Source organism: Alligator sinensis, unplaced genomic scaffold (assembly GCF_000455745.1).
Source record: "Alligator sinensis unplaced genomic scaffold, ASM45574v1 scaffold392_1, whole genome shotgun sequence".
Taxonomy (NCBI): Eukaryota; Metazoa; Chordata; order Crocodylia; family Alligatoridae; genus Alligator; species Alligator sinensis.
The window spans coordinates 3,139,123-3,161,557 of NW_005841898.1; the positions used below are offsets into that span (position 1 = coordinate 3,139,123).

The 22,435-nt window shown below is 39.3% G+C and overlaps 1 protein-coding gene across 6 annotated transcripts in view; it reads right to left on the bottom strand.

Moving 5' to 3' along the window:
* KDM4C (lysine demethylase 4C) overlaps positions 1-22,435 on the bottom strand; it is a 502,970-nt gene that overhangs the window by 167,537 nt on the left and 312,998 nt on the right. For all 6 annotated transcript variants that reach the window (XM_006018370.3, XM_025197539.1, XM_025197541.1 and 3 more), the window contains exons 14-16: positions 12,472-12,653; positions 9,035-9,251; positions 7,749-7,825 (exon numbers count right to left, since the gene is read on the bottom strand). In XM_006018370.3, coding sequence (XP_006018432.1) covers positions 7,749-7,825; positions 9,035-9,251; positions 12,472-12,653 — 476 coding nt within the window. The remainder of the gene's footprint in view (positions 1-7,748; positions 7,826-9,034; positions 9,252-12,471; positions 12,654-22,435) is intronic.

Here is a 22,435-nt window from a genome sequence, read left to right on the forward strand (position 1 = left end):
AGGAATGCCCTTTTGTAGAAATCCATTATTATCTGATTGTATTTGCCCTGCAGGAAATAACTAAATTTTAAAACTCTAGAACTTTAGCACAAATTTAGGCATTTATTTGGGCTCCTGATCCCTCAAATTTTTAGCTAATACTAGGATCATTAATTGTACTGACTTGTTCCTGTTCTGCAGAATAACAGTTCCTTTAAAACCATTTCAATCTCACCTGTTAGATAAAGAAAGACTACACTTTGCAAATTACCAAGGAATAACACCATGAAGCATACTATCCCAAAGTGCTCCAGAAGGAAAAGATACCAAAGACACTGAGTGTTTCCAAATAGTTTGGGCATATCTAGCTAAAACAAGAAAGAACTTTCAAACAAATAAAACAGTTTGGACTGTAATTCTTAGTCCATTTAGACTTTTTATTTTTTCAAATTTCTGAAACCTTCCTAAGTGAGGGCTTACATGAAAATCATCTCCCTTTAGATACCAATCAATAAATGCTAATTTTTTCATTTGCCTTTCATCCCAAATGGTTTGACACACAGATATATGCAAATTCAAATAATGTATTTATCTATTAAATAAATGTGACATACTGGAAGTGAAAATAGTAACTATTTAACACAACATAACAAACAATATGCAATAGTTTACAAAAGTAAAAAAAAATGTCTTTTCCACTTGCATTCATCGTAATACAATTTGGCCAGAAGAGGGGGTTAACCTCCCTGCCATTGCTTCTCTCCAAAACCATGCTATTTTCCCTTCCATGTTGATCATTTCTATAAGGAAATGTTTAATTCTTCCTAACCAAGCATTCTGCACTTTGCATTCAAAACACTCCCAAAAACAAAATTATTCAATAAGACTTTTCACAGTTCATTCTTCTCCTTCCACAAGTAATGTGAAAGAAAACAAGTTAGATCATATGGTAATTTGACCTTGAGTCAACATATGTTTATTTGTATGTAATTCAACATTCAGATTTACTATCCTCTCTACTTAGCTGGAAAGGGCCAGATTTATAAAGGTATTTAGATACCTAACTTTAATTGATTTCAACAGAAGCTAAGTACCTACCTAAGCACTACTTAAATCTGGTTGCAAGTTCCTTGGGGCAGAGATCTCATACTCTATTATGTTTTATACCACAATTAAAATACCCAAACTCAACTCAAAAACATTAAGAATATATTAGTATATTAATGGCTGGCTTCATCTCACCTCCACTGGAACAGATGAAGTGTTTAATGTTTTGCCCCTTCATCTCACATCAACTGGAACAGATGAAGTGTTTAATGTTTTGCCTGACTAAAAACTATGTATTTTGTAGAACAACCTGTTTTCACTATTTGTTTTACACATAATAGCGTAAAATACACAGTAACGTGACAGATATTCTATAAGAGGTAGGATAGATTTGCACCTTACAGATTAATCAAATCAGAACATAAGATTTCATAAGCTACAGATTTACTTCATCAGATATTGTATAACCATACAATCCAAAAAGGTCATTAATGCAAATAGTAATTTTCTTTAGTAAAAGAAAGGTATTTTGCGCAGACAATTAAGGTTATGCATACCAATACATGTCTAACAACAGACATATAAAACTATATACAAATCAAAACACAGTTCATAAAAGCAGTATAAGCGTGAAATCAAAAGACACTATAAAACCTTGAGAGGAAAACTGGTGGGAGAGTAATGTGACTTGCATATTTTAAAAAGTTAAGACAGTAATCTTGGCAATACCACTTTAACCAGAGTGTTTCAGAAAGGTGCACAGAACATCAGTTAAAAGGGAATCACTGTTATTTTAAGTATGAGATTATGATATTTTATGTAAGCGGCATACTATTTTGAGGTGAAAGCTCTGCAATAACCTGGCATCCCTCCATAGACTTTGAAGAGAGAACTTTGTAATGCTAGAAATATGATCCAAAAATAACAAGCAGGATTAAAAAACCACCTCAGCATTCAGAACCATGTAAGTGACTGCACTGCGGTTCCAGCTGAATAAAAAAATTCAAGCATATTAATTTACTGAAGTTGTGTTTTAAACTAATTTGAAAAGATTTATTTTTCCTCTAAATAAAATCACAGCCATTTCTCAGTATTCAACAAAGCATATTATTCAAACAAGCAATAACAATGGAGAAGTATTAGAAGACTCCAATGTAGTAAAAGACAAATAGCATATAAGTTAGACATAAGTGAAAATACAAGAGCAAATGAGAAATAGACCGAAAGAGAACCATGAAGACAACATAAGCACTGAAGTCAATGGAAGCTTTGCCACGGACGTCAATGGGGTGAGGATTTCACACCTGGCATCTTTTCTATCAACTCATACAAAATGTACTAATTATTTGTTTTTATTGGCATGACTGAACTAAATGTGGCAAAAGGGTACTAAATTTTAGATTAAAAAGGAAAAGTCTGAAGTAGATTTAACACTAATGAAACATACCAGATTTGTAGGCCAGAAAGTTCTCCAGGTATATGCATAATAGCTAAAATGATGAGGCAACACTAATATATATTTCTAAATAGCACTCCCTTCAATATGCTTCATCTTCACTAAGAGACCACTTCTAAAAATAAGACGGTGGTTTTCTATTCAACCTTAGAACTTTCTGGTGAAACTCCCAACCAGAATGTCAACTTAATGAAAGAACTGCTGTATGTCCATCTTGCCCAGTATCCTGTGTCTCACACTGGTAGAGTGCGGATGCTGAAAGGGAGAATAAACCGTGTATGACCAGGATTTCTTCAGCTGTTCCTCTCTCACTTGCAACCTCCAGCATTTATAGTCTAGGAAGGTCTAATTCAGAGCCACATGCTCAATAGCTACTGTTGCACCTTTTCTCCAAGAATTTTTTCACTCCTTTTTTGAATCTGACTAATCTGTCAGTTTCCACAACATCTTGTGACAATGAAATCCACATTTTAGTTGCATGCTGTGTGAAAAAGAACTACCTTTTGTTATTTTTATACTTTTAAACTTATGGCACTAAGAGTGTGATTTTTTTTTTGTCTCAGCAAATCTGCGTAAAGAAACATATTGCAGGCCACCAACTCTTCGTCAGCAAATCTGCATAAAGAAACATATTGCAGGCCACCAACTCTTCATGGAAGTCAACAACCTTCATTTCAATGAAGATGAGGTCACCGCTATTAATGTTGTAACACATTTAGCAACCTATACCTAAAGCTACAAAAATTTAGTTAAATGTTTTATAGACAGGGGTTCAAATAAATAAATAAAAGACTTGCTCTTCTAAGTGGATCCAGGTTTAACATATGGCCTTCTCCAATTTCATAGTGATATTGCTATTCCCACGTACTCTTGATTACCTGAGATACAAAAATCTTTTAAGTCTTTGGTCTTTTCTCTAGTTCCAAGAACACTTGTTTTTCTGTCTCCAACACTACACTCTATTTTACAACCTCCTTCTGCCCCCACAATTCCCCAATCTTCTCTCTATCCCTGAGATTCCATCTAAGATGCATCTACACATCACTGTGCAGTGACGTGCATAGATTTTCCAACCTACTTGTAAGCACTCAGTACTTGTGCACTAGAACCAACATGGTTAGAGATGCAGCCTTGTTTCATAGCAGAGATATTTAGCCCAGATGCAGAACTGTGATTCCAGTTTCTGGTTCTAGAGCTAGCATGTGCAGAGCTAGCTCAGGTATGCCTGCCTAAGTGCTGACTTGAACCACATCAACATACTCCTACTCTTCAGCTCTCAGCTTCGAGAGTTGATTGGTAATGTTTTTTCTCTCACTTGAATCTATTGTGATTTCTGACATTTCCATGTTCAACCTCAGAATAAAACTAATATTTTTCTAAAAATTCTAAGAAAAATGATCGGGGTGGGGGGATGAGGGGAAGAGAGCAAGGGCATCTAAGATATGAGGGACTCAAGTTCAAGCCCCTTATTTGCCATTCTCCCATTACCTAGCTGATTCCCCTTACTACAAAGCTATTGCATATGGTAGGATGGGTCCTCTCAATCTCCCCTGTTGGAACTGGTCAATACTACGTAGATACATAACTAAATTTGTCTCCCCTCATCCTTCTAGTCTATTTGTTATTCTGGGAAGGGTCTCCCTATACCTGACATACCATCAGAAATTCTACTCTAGACCTTAGAAATCCTTCCTGGCAAAAGATTTTTTGGAACTGGCATGTTGTTGCAAAAAGTCTCAGTTCCACTATATTGATATTTGTTAATGAAAATAAAGTTTGGGCAAAAAATTTAATAAGCTCTACCTCTATCCTTTCTTCCATCTCAACCTCCTACACCAAGCATTAAGATTCTTTCCCAACAATGAATGCTGCCCCTCTCTCTCTTTCTCTCTTTTCTAATATAGCCTGTTAACATGTAACCTGAGTGCCCTGTAAAATTCAGAAGGAGCATTTCCTCAGTAAATTCAGAAAATGTCCCTCCCACATGAAATCATATAATGCGGGAGTAAATATTCTTTTTTTTTTCCCCTTGGGTTTTGCAAATTAAACATGCCAGTTACATAAAAAACTACAGACTCTTGTTACCTTTTCCTCTCTGGAGTCACACCACTAAGTGTTGTAGCTAAAGCATAAACTATTTTTAATCTTAGACCTCGGGCCAATGTTCTGAAGGTTCCCAGCATTTTTAACAAAACCATCAGAATCTCCATCCCTATTGTTGTCACACAAGGAATCTCATAAATGTTCCCCTTACAATCACCCACACTTAGAGGTGCCATAGCTGTCCTTTCTCTGAAAGGAAAGTGACAAACTTTTTGTTGAAGCAGCAGGGCTGTCTAACCCTGTCCGTTTAACTGATAATTAGATTCTGAGTTAAAGGCACTCTGTCAGCTGCTAGGATTGACTTTTGCCACCTCCTGCCACCCACCCACCCATGACTGTGGAAGAATAGTTACAAAAGCAGTTCCAGAAGTCCTGAAGCTCCTGATTCCCTGATAAAGAGTCATTAACAAGCTTTTCTGGTGACCAGTGAAAGAGAAAAATTGAATTTTGCCTAGTAAGAATGCCTTGCCTGCTAAAATGAAAACGCATTACAGAGTTAGAAAATGATTCAGTTCGTATTTTAATAGCTATTCACTAAGCAACACTGGACTACACATTTATAAATGGGACTGTACTTTTGTAATGACCAGTTGTAGATCTGTCTCTTCTTGTTCTCCCCCAGGTTAGTTAATATGCACACCATACAGTCCTGTCCCTCTTATCTCCTTTACTTTCCAGCAGACACAAAGAAACTCAAAATTGTTTACATTTTTACTCTTAAAATTTGCTGATACTACCTCTTGTTTTGGGGATCCTGAAGTGATTTAAAACTGTAAGAAAAGGCCATACAGTAATAATATTGTGTTTTACAGAAGAGAAGACCCTTGTGTATTCTTCAAAGCTTTTGAAGTAGCAAAATAAGGATTTTTTAAATTTCCTTAAAGGAAGATGGATACAGCATAACTATCCTGGTGACCACTTGCCTTGCAGAGTCCAGTTTCTATATTTTGGATAGAGCCTACACATCACACATCACAACCAAAAAAAATCTGTTCTTTGAGAACAGCAGTAAGACTTCTTCCAAAGAGTTTATTAGTAAGAACACAGAGCCATAATATCACAACTAGACACAACAACCATAGCTGCATGGAGTGAGGGAATCAGGTTCTCAAATACAGATGGTAGGATAATTTCTCTTTTCATCTGATTCAGCCACAGCTGTCCCTAGGGGTGTGTGGGGCCCAGGACATATCAACCTGTAGGGGCCCCGGGGGACAGCGGGGAATGGCGAGCGACCGGAGTTGGCAGTGCTTGGCGGCGGCAGCAGAGCAGGGTGGCTAAACTGAACTAACCACGGGGCCCCCCAAAGCACGGGGCCTGGGGTGGTTGCCTCAATTCGTTGCCCCCTAGGGATGACCCTGGATTCAGGTGAAAAGATTGGGAAATATTTAAGCATTATGAAAGAATAAGGTGAATGTCAGAGTTAGGCATGACCACATCCCAAGGGTGCTGTTTATTGCCATTTTTTAGGTGGGTCCCTATCTAAACTCAATGCTTAGTTTGCACCATCTACATCACAGATCCCTACTGAACATGCAAAACGCAAATATGTCTGTGTGTTTATTTTGTGTTTGTAGTTATTAGTTTGATGTATGTGCAAATATTTTCTAAGCACAATTTAGACAGGCAGTTTGGAAAATCTGGTCTTTAATTTTGAGTGCCTCATCTCCCTGTATTTGGTTGACAAGTACCATTCATGATCAGTAGGAAGCTTTACAACCCAAGCATCTTGTCCATTAATTTAATGTGAGTGTTTTGTGAAATTAATATCAGAACAAATGTGCTACATTAAGTCAGGAAGTACACGTGAACTAATGAAGTCTGTTACATACTACTTGTGTTTCTTAACTGGATGAGGAATTGATTTCTTAGCAAACACTGCTGCTACAAAATGTAAAAGGAGTTTGTTGAGGGGGCCCAGGAGGAAGGAGACTGGCTAAAATTAAATTCCAGCTGTGCTAAAAGTAAATATAAAACCAAATGGTCATTTCCTAATTGGAGAGTAAATTTCTATTAAAAAGTCAGTATTTACTCACAACATATAAAGGTGAAAGAGTTCCTATAACCATTTCATGTCACGAAAGAAGAACTGCAGTATTTCAGTTGCAACAATCATCATTGGAAAATGTCGGCTTTTAAGAGTGAATATTACGTTTTTCTTCAGGTAAAATGCAAAATATAATCAGAGGTTATGAAATGGTTGCTACACAGGATAAATGGCTTATATAGGCACATTATGAATCTTACTTTTCAGGTTAGTACTAGCTAATCAAGTTGTAGAGGTCTATTTTGATCCCTGAGGGAAAACAGCAGAATTCTGTGGTAGGCTTGGATGATACAGTAGTCTAGGAAAAATTTAAGAGACAAGCATTTCTGTGTGTGATATCTTTTATTGGATTAACTGTATTGTTGGGAGGGACACAGAAACTTCCAGGTACCACCATACCTTTCCTCAGATGGGTACAGTGGTATCTGATAGCTTGTCTATGTCCCTTCTGACTATTCAGAAGGTCCAGTAAAAGATATCGCCCACAAAAGTCCTCGTCTCTCCTATGGCCTTAAACAAAAATATTGTTTTTGCACTTTATCAACTACCATTTATTTATTTCTAACAATATTTAGCCATTAGTTTGAGGTTTTTTGTTTGTTTGTTTTTAATCATACAACAGGTATATATGGCTTTGGAAGTAAAATCTTTGATAATCATCCATTAACCTTTAAATGTAACTCATGGCTGTAAATTCCTAAATGTTTCATAAGAACAATTTCACACTTGATAATAAATTTTGTTTTACCTTTCCCTTCCTTTGCTCCCCATTCATATAATCAAAGACTAAAATATTAAGATGAAATGTAATTTTTTGTTTGTTTTTTAATCAAATGTGATTTTTTTTTATTTCCAAGGATATTACACATACAGCATTCTACTTGCTAACAAGTTCCTTAAGTATGCAAAACACTTTCAAATTTAATCTCTCTCAAAATGAAATGAAATTTTAAATTAAGCTAATCATATTGCTAAATGAATTAAGTCTTTCCTTAGCAATAAGAGGTATATTCAACAGAACCCAGCCCTACAGGCTGCATTCCACATACAATAACTTGTGTGCTTGTTTTGGTAGCCTGCAGTGAGTAGGATGACTAAATAAACTGGGCAACTTACAGCTGTCCAGGCTCCTTTTTTGCATCGAGAGCACAGCCATCCATCATGGATTTCATGAGAAGGAACGCCGTAACAACCTATAATAAGAAAGTTGGATTGGTTAATACATAGGGGGGCAACCGTTTTGGCAGGTGGGCCACACCCCCCGAGTGCCACTCTGATCCTCTTTTTCTGCCCAATCTGCTATTCCGCTTTCTGCTCTCCGCCCAGTCTGCCACAGTGCTCTGAGATCTGTCATGTGCCACACAGAGGTTGCACATACTACTTGTGGCATGAGTGCCACAGATTGGCCACCCTAAGGTTAATATATTCTTCCCTTCTTGATGTCTAGAGCTCTATATGATTCAGCTATATTATACATATACTAGATGCCCTGAGACAAAACACTAAACAACATACCCCTTCTGAGGTCAAGCTTAATCCTATTCTATGACCACTTTATGAAGTGCACAAATAGCAAATAAGTATAGCTCTGATCCCTGAAAACCAGTAACTTTATTATTCTTCCAGTGTAGTAAATGTCATAAATTTTTCCCCATGGTAAAAACTAGTGGGTGCACCAATAGAGCTTTTGGGCGCCAATACCAAGAGCTGAATTTAAAGGAGGCACACCAGGCAATACTGATCCCATTTCTAATACGTAGCCCGGCAGCTTGAAGAGCTGGTGCACCTGGTATGTCTGTTGTGGTGGAAGGGGAGGGAAAAGGGAAGGAGTGTGCTGGGGGCAGACCAAGGCCCTCATGGCGAGGAAGGAGTGGGACTGGGGCAGGCACTTCCCCACAGGGGCGGGGCGGGGCATGGGATGGAGCCATGGCTCGACCAGGCGGTGCAAAGAGTGGGGGGCAGCTCCCGCTGCTGCACACACCCTGGGAAGGCACAGGGGGGTGCCCCAGGATGTGCACAGGGCATGGGTGAGGTGGGCTATTGCTGCAGGCTTGGACTAGGGCTGTGCCAGGCTTTTCCTGGCACGTGGGGGGGAGTGGGGGGAGTTGGGCCACGGCTGTGCTCAGGGCAGGCGGCAGCGCTGGGAGGGCGGGCTATGGAGAATTTTGGAGAGGCTTCAGCTCCTCCCCATAGCCCCCTCCCAGCACCACCACCACCTGCCCTGAGCACACGGAATATTCATGGAATATTTTATTTCCTAAAATAGAATGCTGCCCTAAGCATTCTAAGCACAACAAATGGAAATAGTCTAAAAATGTTGACTGTTATTTAAACTATAATATAGATATTAAAACAAAACTGTAAATCAAAGGTTCTGTCATTTGAACAATTAGTTTATTTACTTGCATGAACCTGTACATAACACTTTGCACAGGATATCAGAAGACTTGTTCCATCCTCTTCAATAAAGGCATTTGATGGATAGTTTTCAGTGTTTTCTTCGCTATAAATAAAACACATCTCTGGAATAAGTGGTTTAGTCTTTTCATTTTTGGCCGTAAATGTTTCATCTGATTTTGTTTCCTCGCACGTATAATTTTCTTCATTACAGTTGTCAGGCTGGAAAATATACAATATTTATATTTAACTAAAAGACACAAAGGGTTTATTTATTTGTTGTTTTGATTTTTGTGGATATATTTTTCCCCTTCAGTTCCTACACTAATGGCATAACAGTTTCACAAGAAAATTAGCTTCTTCTAAAACATATATCACTACCAATTCCTTTAGCTACTTGATTATTTTGATAGCTGTAAAATTAAAAATAGCGCTGAAAGTTAGTGTTGCCACAACTGTGCTCATTTTATTGTACACATTACTATCATTTCACTTTTCTCACTGAGCCTCATCAATCTCAAATGCAATTGTGAAGCTGGTCCTCAAACTCCAGGAGCAGGTAAGTATGATTTGTTAACAGATGTAGCAGCATTCTCTCTCATCAGCCTCGTAAAATAATTAAAGGAAATATCCTCTCTGAAAAGCCAAAATTAAATTAGCAACATGGTTCTGAATATCCTATCCTTTGACATATAAACCTAAATGGGGGAGAAGGGAATCATGCCGATTTACCTTCCAAAGGGAAGAAGTGTCCTCATCGAATAAGCTGGGAACAGCACGGAGTTTCCCTACCAGGAGGAAGAGGAAAATAAAAGTGCCACACCCCCCTTAGCCCTGATACCCGACTCTGTTGTGGAACAGTGATATTTCTCAGAGTCATTTATTCCAGTTCAAGGTCTGCCAGAACTCTAATAGGCTATGCAAACTCAAAGACAAAGAAAGCAAGTCCTCATCCACCATATGGAGCTCTAGGGAGCATCTGAGGTGTTGAATTTATATTCATGCCCTTTTCCAGGAGAAGCTTTGCAGCTTTTGTCCACTGCAAAACTTCTGGGCTGGGAAAGGTTTGCTGCTCTTTAGAGAACAAACTCTTTCCTTTTTCACTGTAGGTCAGCCAATATCTGTAGCCTTCTGGAGTTTGTAAAATCAGGTAAACTTCAGCTAATCTGCAGCAGTCTTTAAATGTTTCAAGATTAAATGCTTCAAGATTAAATTAATTCATAAAAATGTAAAGAATGGCCTGAGTCATGAAAGTTTTTATATGACTTGTAATACATAGCTTTAAATATCATCATTTTTTGCTTGCAGGTCCACTAGAAGTGGGAATGCCCAAGACATAGCAAATGCTATTTTTCTGTACGTGTACTAATATAAACATAGTTGGTACGGTGAATCTCGCCTTTAAATTGAATCCATTCATATATGAAAAAGTAAAACCCCAATAGTTAAAAACAAAACCACAATTCAATCAAATGTCTTTACATTGTCATGCAATCATGCCTCACCAAACTATTAGAGTTCTTTGAAGGTGTCAATAAACAGGATTGGATTTGGATTTCCAAACATTATAAGGATTATAAGGAATGTCCATTTATGGATTAGAAATTAGCTTAGCAAGCAAAGAGCGAGTATAAATAGTCAATTTCAGGATGGAAAGAAGCAACCAGAAGGGCCCTCCGGGGATCTGTGTTGGAACCAGTGATGTTTAACGTATTCATAAATGATCTGTAAAAAGTGGTGAGTAGGTGGCCAAATCTGTAGATGTCAAAACAATTCAGAGTGGTAAAGATCAAGGCAGACTATGAGGAACTACAAAAGGATCTGGCATGACTGAACAAATGGGCAACTAAAAGGCAGATGAAATTCAATGCTGATAAGTGTAAGTGATACACCTTGGCAAAATAACCCAAACTATACCTACATTATGATGAGCTCTACATTAGCTGTTACCATGCAGGAGAGAGATCTGGGATTCACTGTGGACGGTTCACTAAAAACATCAACTCAGTTCTCAGTAGCCCTCAAAAAGACAAACAAAATGCTAGGGATTATTAAAATGGGCATTGTAAACAGAACTGAAAGGATCATCATGCCCCTTTATAAATCCAGGTTGCATGCACAGCTTGAATATTGTGCCCAGTTCTGGTTCCCACACCTCAGAAAGGATATAGAAGAACAAGAGAAGGTACAGAACAGGGCAACAAGGATAATTAGTGGTATGGACAGGTTTCCGTAAGAGGAGAGAGTAAAGAAACTAGGTCTATTCAGTTTAGAAGAGAGATGCTTGAGGGAGGGGGTATAAAAAAGGGTTTACAAAAAAATAAATGGCAAAGGAAAGTAAATAGGAATTTATTATTTATACTGTCTCTCACAATACAAGAGCTATGGGGGTCACAAAATGAAAGGTAGTTAGTTTAAAACTAACACAAGGAAACTCTTTTTCACACAGCATATAATTAAAGTGTGGAACTTGTTGCCACCAGACGTTGCGGAAGCTAACAGTTTAGTCCAATTCAAAAAGGGATTGAACAAATTCTTGGCTGAAAGGGGCATCAGCATCCACTCTGCCACTGTGAGACAGGATACTGGGCAAGACGGACCTATGGTCTGAGTTGGTAAATGGCAGTTTTTATGTTTTTATGTCCAATTAGTAAGACTTTGAAGATCAGTTCATTTAGAAAGGTACCAAAGCAGAGATCTCAAAACTAGCACCCAAACCACATAAGAATTATTGTCTTCAATGTGAAAAAATATATATTTGGGGGGCGGGGGGTGAATCACAACCCTGCTGTGTTATTTGAAAAATATTTAATGGATAATGTTTAGTTTAATATTGTATTAGGTTGCAAGAAGTCAGTTTGACAGGGAAGTGTGCTCTGTTGTCAGCATTTTTACCTAAAATTGATTGCAGGTATATCCACAATCCATATCAGAAGGTATTATACATTTGACCTTCTCTCTGGGAGAAATAATATTCCCAAGAAGGCTCATGTCATGCACATCTTGAAAACACTGGGATTCTAATAAGTTATGGGAGGCATGCACATCTTTCTTCCTAGAGTAATGCAGAGAGAATTTGGGTGTGGGAAGGTAAAATTAGTACAGCTCAACTGGCTGCTTCCTTGTCCCCCCTCAGAAGTAGCAAGTTCACAGTTGCAACTGCAAAACCGTGAACTGAGCATAAGTGGTAGTGACTACACAGTTGCTCCATACTCTATTCAGAGGTTGTGGATAAACTTGATAGGAAGTTTCCTGTTTACTTTGGCCAGTAGCTAGGAGAGCATTTGCCTCTTGTCAGTAGTTGATACTTCACCTTATTTGCTTTTTGTTTTCATGTCACAAATTAACCTTCTACAATAATTATTGTTTGCCTCCCTTAGTTTTGTTGCCATGCTGAGTTTTAAATAAGACATCAAAGACACCCTTCCAAACAACAGCTTACCTTGTAGTACGGCATAAGGAGAGTGCAAATGGCACAATGAGGTTCCTTTTTGGCACAAGCTGCATTATATTCTTTTTCAGCATTGAAATTATGGACTCTTTTGTGCCAAAGGTAAATGAGAGGCTTGGCCCAGGCTTCTGTTTCTTGCACTTCCTCTTCAATTAAGGAAGTTTCTGGCAGTTCTTAAAAGAAAACAAACATGTGATAAACATGGTACAGTAGTCTTGGGATGAAAGTAAACAAAACCAGTTACTCCCTGATCTCACAATGAAAAGCAAAAAATGTCAGAAGTTGTTCTTCATCTAGATACAAGTACAAAAGAATTACTGTATGAAGTGAGAAGAGGTCTACAATTTTGGGATGTGTTTTGCACATCATGCTATATACTGGTGACTACATAAAAGGAGTGTAAGGTGGCATTTTGATGGTGTTGCTCCAACACTGTGGGTTGATATTCATATCCACAAAGTGAACATCTCTAACTCCATCTCTTACTTCCTGCAATTTTTTACTCCATTACTGCATATACTCTGATTTAATTCTGACTACTGAACAGGACTAGAGCCTGCTAATCATCATAATATAAATCAGATTATGCCCTTAACATGGCACATTTAAAAAGCAAAGTGAAATGACCCTACATTCATTTTCTGTGGACTATAATGCACAAATATTGGCGACTTAAAATATGTAAAACTGAGACGCAATCAGATCTTGCCCATCATCAGACTCTAGTGATGTTCACAGGTTTAAGACCTTCTGCTAAATTCCTGCGGGGCCATCACCAGAAGAGGCATCTGACACTCTCCAGGATCTATCTTAATAAAGCTGCGGACAAAATTCATTTCTACAAGAAGAAATTTCTTCCAATAGAAAAATAGCCCAAGAGTTGGACTATACAGATGTTCCTCCAGCTCTGTAGCCAGAGACCTTTGTAGATAAGCTCTCCAACCAGGGGACGCTAGAAGACTCTTTTTCGGCCACCCTCACCCTTAGAGGGAGCCCATTAATTGACAGCCTGTCATCTCTCCTGCCTGGGAGAAAGCCAGGCTATCTAGTGGCAACTGGCAGCTGCTTAAAAGCAGCAGCTGCTACAAACAGCCCAGGAAGGTTCCAGCGCCAGGAGAATGCCCCTCCCAAAGCTGAGAGGTGGGGAGAGGCAAGGGAAAGCCAGCATGGCAGAGCCTTGGAATGAGAACTGGATATTGAGAAGGGAATAAGGTATCCAATAGGGATACAGAAAACTTTGGTAGTGGGATGGAGAAATAGCAAAGGGTTTGAAATAGAATTAGAACAGGAAAAATACTGAACTGTACAATCCATTTCTAGTGCTATATTTATGAAGATTAGTTTATTTCAAAAGAAAATGGCAACACTATAGAAGGGTTTAATGAAATCAAATGTGATGATTCAGCTTATTGTATCAGCCCATGACTGACTTCATCCAGTTAACAAGAAGTAAAGACTTTATGGATCTCTTCCTTTGATAAATTGTCAAAAATTGCTGCAAAAGCACTATAAAGCTTATAGTAGCTATACTGGTGATGAACAAAGAAATGAATTATTTTCAAAGACACATAATAAGTGGCTATACTTAAACTAAATGTTGCATAGGAATTAATAAACTGACATATATATTATGTGAATTTACTTACATTGTTATATGCTGCTTCTCAAGAAAACATAATAATAATAGAAGAACCGTCTGCCATTAATATACACAATCCAAAACATGAGAAAAAACAGGAAATGCCTCCATACAGCTTTTGAGCAATCAGTTTGTGATATGAAACTACAAAATGTCTAGTTAATAATGTACGACTAGTTAGACAAATTAAGATTTCCAAAATACAGACGTGTTGCTCAAAATCAAAGAGAAGACTTGGAAATGTAACATGAGAGCCTGGCTTACAGCAAATCTCAACTGCTCATTTCCCTTGATACATTTTAGCTAAAAGTATTTGGTTAAGTCATATTTCTCCCACACTAGTTGCAATACTCTAGGAATCTTGAAAATAAATATATTGATCCCTGCCATAACATCTCTTACCAATTCCTCCTCGCTTTATGGCAAACATTCTGATTATTATTCCCCGTGTTGTTAAATGAGTAGAAACAAATGCATTAGTGTCTGCTGCATTCTACCGTTCTGGAGCTTTTTTTCAGACATTTTTTTTCTAACCAAAGCTTCTCCATTCAATACGGAGAAATGCAAGGTGCTCGAACTTGGGCAGAAAAAAACCCCACATCACACTTATAGCCTCAGCATTGCTATACTCACTAGCAACATGACCAAAAGAGACTTGGAGGGTCATGATTAACCACAAAAGAACATGAGCCACCACTGCAATACCACAGCCGGCAAAGCGAACAAAACTCTGGTTAACATCTACCGATGTTATCTCGAGCAAGACCCAGAATGTCATCCTCCCACTGTACTCAGCCTTGGTGAGGCCTCAGCTGGAATACTGCATCCAATTCTGGGCTCCACAATTCAGGAAGGACGAGGAGAAGCTTGAAAAAGTCCTATGGAGACTCACACGCACGATCAGAGAGCATGAGAACAGGCCTTACGAAGACAGGCTGCAAGCCATGGGACTCTTCAACCTGGAAAAGCGCAGGCTCAAGGGTGACTCAGTGGCAGCCTATAAGTATATAAGGGGTGTGCATCAGGATCTGGGGCCTGTTCACCAGAGCACCCCAGAGGATGACAAGGTCCAATGGTCACAAACTCCTGCAAGACCATGTTAGGCTGGACATAAGGAAAAATTTCTTTACTGTCCGAACCCCCAAGACCTGGAATAGACTCCCCAGAGATGGTGCAAGCACCTACTCTGGACGCTTTTAAGAAACATTTGGATGTTTATCTTGATGGGATCATTTGACCCCAGCTGACTTCCTGCCCTTTGGGCAGGGAGCTGGACCCAATGATCTTCCAAGATCCCTTACAGCCCTAATGTCTATGAAATCTATTAAATATCTTCCTTTTCATATGTAGACAAGGTTCCTTGGGTTAATCTGATATCTTTTATTAGACCAACCCAAATAGTTGGAAAATAATTATTAAGCAAGCTTTCGGGTTCAAAAACCCTTCGTCAGGCTAAGGAAGTTTCAGCAGTTGGTGTGTGCTCTTCCTGGATGGAATGAAAAGTAAAGAAGCCAGAGGCTGGGCTGGTTTGCATACAAGACAGGTAGTCAGTGAAAATGTAGATTGAGGAGTCAATGGGTGAGAGACAGGCTAGGGGAGAGAGAGAAGGGGGATGAAAGTGGAGAGATACCTGGGGAGTCAGATGTCAGGCAGGTTATAATGTGTCATAAATCCAATGCCTATATTTAGTCCATGATTTTTAGTATCCAGGAGGTTGATGAAGTGGAGTTCGTAGGTCCATAGGCTGTGAAGTGTTTTTTAAGTTTCCTTTGAGGATCAGGACTGAGAGATTGGAGAGAGAGTAGTTTTCTTGTGAGAAATGTGCCCCCACAGGTAATTGGGTATTTCTGTCTTTGGTAGATTTCTGGTGTGCATTCATTCTGGTGCGCTTTGCATTTCTTGTCATGGCACGGTCTGGATCCTTTTGGTGTGTTCTGGGCTTGAGGAAGTTTGCTTCTGGTGATGAAGTTAGCGAGGTTCAGTGCTTGTTTGAAGGCTAGGATGGGTGGCTCTGGGAAGATCTTTTTAAGAATAGGGTCTCTTTCTAGTATGGATTGTTTGAGGATTTTCCATACAGATTCAAGGGAGGGGTGATATGTCATAACCAGCGGTGTGCGATTTGTGGGGGGGTTTCTTCTGTACTGCAGCAGTTCTTCACGTGGTATCTGGGTGGCTCTTTCAAACGTGCGATCTCTCTCTCTGGACGAGTGTCCTTGTTGGGTGAAAGCCTTTTTAAGATTGGTGAGGTGGCAATCCTGGGTGTTCTCTTCAGTGCAAATTCGGTGGTATCTGAGGGCTTGGCTGTATATCACAGCTTTTTTGGTGCGTTTAGGGTGATTGCTGGTTCTGTGCAGATATGTATGTTGGTCTGTGGGTTTCTTGTATAATGTGGTCTGTATTTTATCATTCTGGATACTGATCATCGTGTCTAAAAAGGAGATGTTGGTGCTGGAGTATTCTAGAGAAAGTTGGATGGAGGGATGGTGATTGCTGAATTTCAGATGGAACTCAATCAGAGATTGTAGGTTTTCAGTCCAAATGATATAATACTCATCATGGAGGTCTCAACCTTTTTATACAAAGTCTGCCATGGAGCCTAAACTAGGCACCTTTCTCTGTCCATCTACCTATCTATTACAGAACAATATGACTAGTAGCTTCATCCTTGCTGTGATTTTACTAATTTATTTCATGAACTCTCTCCCTTAACTCTTTTTGATCTTGATACTGTCGTTATCTTTAATATTTACATTACAATTGTACCCTGAGGCAGAACTGGACCTGTGTTGTCCTGAAGTCTACAGAAATATATAGAGGCAAGCTATACCTGTTAAAAGAAGTTTATAAGCTAAATATTCTATCTTTACTCCCTATTTTGAATCTACAGCCCCAGGTTCCAAGATAGTTTTCTATTAATGAATGAATTAGAGCTCGAGCTCACCCACAGGAATCTCCCTTAAATTTCTAAACATTTATCTGTCATCTTAACCCTGAACTTGACTTTTGTTTCCAGACTGAAAACAAACTGGAAAAAGAAAATTATTTTTATCCCCAAACACACCTGATTTATCATGCCCAATCTATTGCTAAACAATAGCATAACTAGGGGATGGGAAAGCAGGACATCAGTCCCAAGCACCGACTTAAAAGGGCATAAAATGGCAGCACCCGTCACTGACCAAGGAGCAAAACTTCCTAGTTACACCTCTGCTGCCAAATTCATCTACATATATTTGCTCTGCCTCTTCTGAAATAGGTATCTAAGTCTTAATAAACCATCCTTACCATTCTAACCCCTTCTTTTACACTCTTTATAAATGCTGATTTAACCAGTGTAAGGAAGTAAAAAAAAGAGTTGCCAAAGTGAGATGGTAGCATCACCAGCTATTCTATCACTTTCAGTGGTTTTCTGTTCATTTAGCTTTAATTCCAAAAGAAGCCAGGAGCAGAACTGGCACATGGGATTGTAATTTACCAATGAGGTGATACTTCCCCTTTATGCGGCACTGGTCAGGCCGCAGTTGGAGTACTGCATCCAGTTTTGGGCACCACACTTCAAGGAGAGATTGAAGGCCCTGGATCTCTTCAGCCTCCGCAAAAGAAGCCTGAGAGGTGATCTTGTGGCTGCCTACAAATTCATTGAGGGGTGGGGGGGGAGGGAGGCAGCAAGGAATAGGAGATGGTCTGTTTATCAGGGCACCCCTTGGAGTAACTGGGAACAATGGCCACAAACTGACAGAAAGCAGATTTAGGTTAGACATCAGTAAGAACTTCTTTATGGTAAGGGTTGCCAGAATCTGGAATGGGCTTCCAAGGAAGGTGGTGTTCTCCCCTACCTTGGGGGTCTTTAAAAGGATGCTAGATATGCACCTGGCTGGGGTCATCTGACTCCAGTGCACTTTCCTTCCCAGGGCAGGGGGTCAGACTCAATGTTCTGCTAAGGTCACTCCCGACTCAAACATCTATGAATCTATTACATAATCTGATACCATCTCCTATGAATCTAGCAGTTTAAATCTTGATTTAAGGGTTTCTTTTATGATTAAGGCAATATGTTTGTTCATTTCATGTCCATCATGCCAACCAATAATCTGGTAGAACCTATGTCAACCATGCTTCCAGCTCTCCTATAGGGGTCCTACAGGATGACACTAAGGGCACCTAATACATGAGCAGCGAGGCTGCTCCGACACTATCAGAGCAGACTCAATTAATCGAGTCTGCTAGAGCATGGTAATTACTGCACTCAAATAGCCTCCAGCATCTTGTGTATCAGCATCCCCGCACTTAAAAATGGCAGCGGGGGTGCTTTATCTAAAGCTCTGGAGCCACTCAAACTGTCCCCTCCTCACCTCCCCCACACACTCCTGGAGCGTGTGTATAAAAGCCCTATGTCACTTGGCTACAGGTCACACAGGACATAAGTAGCAGGACAGGCACTTGAACCATCGTTTCTCCTGTTCCAAAGTAATACCTTTACCACTGAGGAATCCTTCCTCCCCAGGCAACAGGCATCTTCCAGGAAAAGTATCTCTTCTAGTGAAAGCACAAGAGTCATAGAAATATAGTACAAAAAAAAAAAAGGAAAAAAAAAATCAATTTTGTGCAGTTTTGTATCCCAAATAACGTCTATTTTACCATTTTGATGTGTGCAACTAGAACTGTACTTATGATCACTGTTATTGCAGAAAATATTAGAATGTAGGATTTCCCACTCTAGAGCCAACCCTTCTAAACCCAATCTAGCTCTTCCATTAAAAAACACATGCACAGTTTGGTGAAGAAGAATCCAAAGTGGATCAAGAATCAATGCCTTAAGTAATTAAAGGTTCGCCTGGTACCTTGCATCACTACATTACTGCTTCAGAGGTCCAGAGTTCTTTAAGAACTTTCATTGAAGCCTAGAGTTCTACTCACCATCTTTTTAGGATTTCGCAGAAAATGGCTCATCCCTTTACTAACATTCACCTACCTCTACATTAAAATGATAAAATGTCAAAATAAATGGATTTTTTTTTTTTTTTTTAACAACCATGAAAGTCACAGGATTCATTACTTCTGTGACAAAATGTGATAAAAATTCTGCCTTGGTTAGCAAATTCACTGGCTATAGCACATGATCCCATGTATAAAGCATTCTATATAAAATGAATCAGGTTGCCTTGTGGAGCTCTGCTTTGTTTTCTCTTTAAATGTGCACTAATAAAATTTGTGGGAGGAGAATGTGCACTGTGCTGGAACCAGTAGATAGATTCTCCAGTGGTATAAGTGGAATTAGGTTCATCCAATATTAGCTGCTCGATATTTTTAGGAAGAAAACAAAATAGTTTTTGAGGAAAAGGCACAAAAAATTGCTACTGTTAGAGATAATTATTTTAAATTTCTTGGAATCTTTCAAAACAACAACCTGATTTTTTATTCCATCAGATATAATAAATTGATGCAGCAGACCTCAAAGCCCTGACACAATCAAAAATCTTACTTACATTCCTTACACAGAAAATTTAATGGGGTAAGACTGGCCCTTCAAGAACTGATGTCAACTTGTGGGAAACTCTGAAAAGCTTTCAGTTTAGAAGCATTTCTGTTATTTATTCAGGATGTCCTTCTTCCTGCTCTCTTCTTAATGATCCTTTTTTGATTACTAATTACACGAACAAGAAGAATGGGCATCTACCCTGCATTAACTCTGGTGCTTCAAGATACTGTATTTAGTAAGGATTCTGCTATAGGCTCACACATCTTGTGCATATGAGTTTAGAATCCTTTGAGCAGTCATGTTTCTCTGAGTTATATGCAAGTCTGTTCACATTTCTATGTTGAAGATTTACAAGGCAGAGTGACAGCAATTCTCAATTTCCTCCGAAATTGTTCTAAAATGGGGATGAAAGGCGAGTTGTGGGATGCATCTGCATTGACTACAGTGTCTGCAAAATTCACATATACTGTACGGTAAGTAAATGTTTTTCATGTATATGTCAATGCGAATCCCACTTCAGGTGACTAGCAAGAAGCATCTTCCCCAGGATTGGTGCCATGAGGAGTACCAGCTCCATCAGTCAAAACAGATATTAAAGTATTGCTGTCCAAGCTCTGGCATCAGATATAACCACCATGTTCAATGCAAAGTGTTTCACAACAGTGAATAGCTCGTAGCAGCCTTGCAAATTTGAGATTGGTGCACACCCCTTAGATAGTAGCATGTTTCTTAAAACAGACTCAATTTCTACCTGAAAGGACGTATCAAGTGTGGACCCCCGGGGCTGTCCTGGGTTTGGTGCTGTTCAATTATTTTCATTAGTAGCTTGAAGGATAGAACGAGTGTACAGTCAATAAAATTGCAGCTGACACCATGCTGGGTGATGTAGCAGAGATTTGGAAGGTAGGATTAGGATTCAAAATGACCTTCATACATTGGAGAACTGTCCTGAAATAAATTGGATAATACTCAATAAAGACAAGTGCAAAGTACTGCACTTTGGATGGAACAATCAAATGTAAAATGCAAATTGGGAAACAACTGGCTCTGATACAGTATTGTAAAAAAGGAGTGGGAGTCATAGTGGACTGCAAACTGAATGTGTGTGTAGTGTTCTACTGTTGCAAAAACAGCCAATAGGACATTTGGCTGTAATAACAGGTGTCACATGTGAGACACGGGAAGTAACATTTCTATTTAGCACTAATAAAGCCTTGCCTGGAGCACAGCATTTAATATCTGAAGGTAAAAACATTTGGGAAGCACATTTGGGATTGGCTTGAAGATTTTCTTTGATGCATGCTAGGCAGGAAAGTAACAGCAAGAAGGGTGGAATGGTTGGATTTTTCAAGTTTTAAGGAGGTGGTTGGGGAATCTACTATTGTTTCCTATTGTTGAGTTGTTGTTGTTACAAGCCACTGTAATCCTTTTAGATAGGGTGGGATCTAAATCTAAATAATAATTTCTGCCAAAAAACCGATTAAGTCAGAAAAGTCAGTCACACAGCCCTATCTTGCCACCATGTTCAGTAAAAAGAAAGAGGGATGGTTTTGATCACTTTACTCTTTATGCCCTCACTAGGGAATGTAAGAAGGCTCAGAGTGCATGCACGGGCTCAATGAACACAAAGGAAAAGATGTCTGTTTAAAGATGCTAATTGCTCAAGGCACACTCATACCCCCTGTGAGATCCTCACTGATAGGTACACAGAACAGGGGTTGGAAAGCCTGTGAACATGAAGCTTTAGTGGTGTGGGGCTTTGGCTGCAGATGTTCCTATTGCACTACTGCAGGGACAAGAATCAGCTGTGGGTGCTCTCCTCCTGCAATCATCAGTGGTCCTAGCGTCTGCTTTTCTCCCCCCCATGATTCAGGGTGGGTTATTCTGGCCCACAGTCAGAAAAGGCTGCATACCCCTGACAGACAGAACCACCCCTATTCTTAACGCCTATTCTGGCCCTGTTGCTTATACTCCATCTGATATGGTAATGATCTCTTCGGGTACAATTATTATTGCAATATTACATTTATTGGTATGGAAAATTGGAGCTATCACTTCACCCTGCAGGAGGCCAATGATTCATTAATAAAAAATGCTTTCACACAGAAGTAACTCAAGGAGTACATGGGAATACTTAGCTTGGAACAGGTATCCAGGTTGTAGCCATACTGGTCTACAGGAAAAGGCAATCAGGGCTCATGGTAGAGGTGATATCTTTTATTAGATGAACATGATTTTTGCAAAAAAAATTCTTTAATTGCAAGCTTTCGTACACAAAAACCCTTCATTAGGCATTGGAGAAAAGATTGTAAAAGTTCTCCTGGGTAGAAATGAAAGTTCATATGTCATAGGATTTCTCAAAGAAGTCAAGAGATGGAAAACTCTTTATGCCCTCACTAGGGCAGGCAGTTCTTAGCTGGTAAGGAGTCTCTCAGCTCTTGTGAGGCTCTATGATGATGCAAATTACCTTAGACAAAAGCAGGAGCAGTATCTCAGGTTTCAGGTAGTCAGAGTTGCCTCCTCCTTGGGAAACTTATTATAATTTCCCAAGGAGGAAGCAACTCTGACCACTTGAAACCTGAGATACTGCTCCTGCCTTTGTCTAAGGTAATTTAAATCTTGATTTAAGGATTTCTTTTGTGATTAGGGCAATATGTTCATTGATTTCATGTCCATCATGCCAACCAGATGTAGGTTCTACCAGATTACTGTAATCTATGTCAACCAGGCTTCCCGCTGTCCTATAGAGGTCCTACAGGACAACACTAAGGGCAATTAATCGAGTCTGCTGGAGCGTGGTAATTACCACACTCCAGTAGCCTCCAGTGTCTCATGTA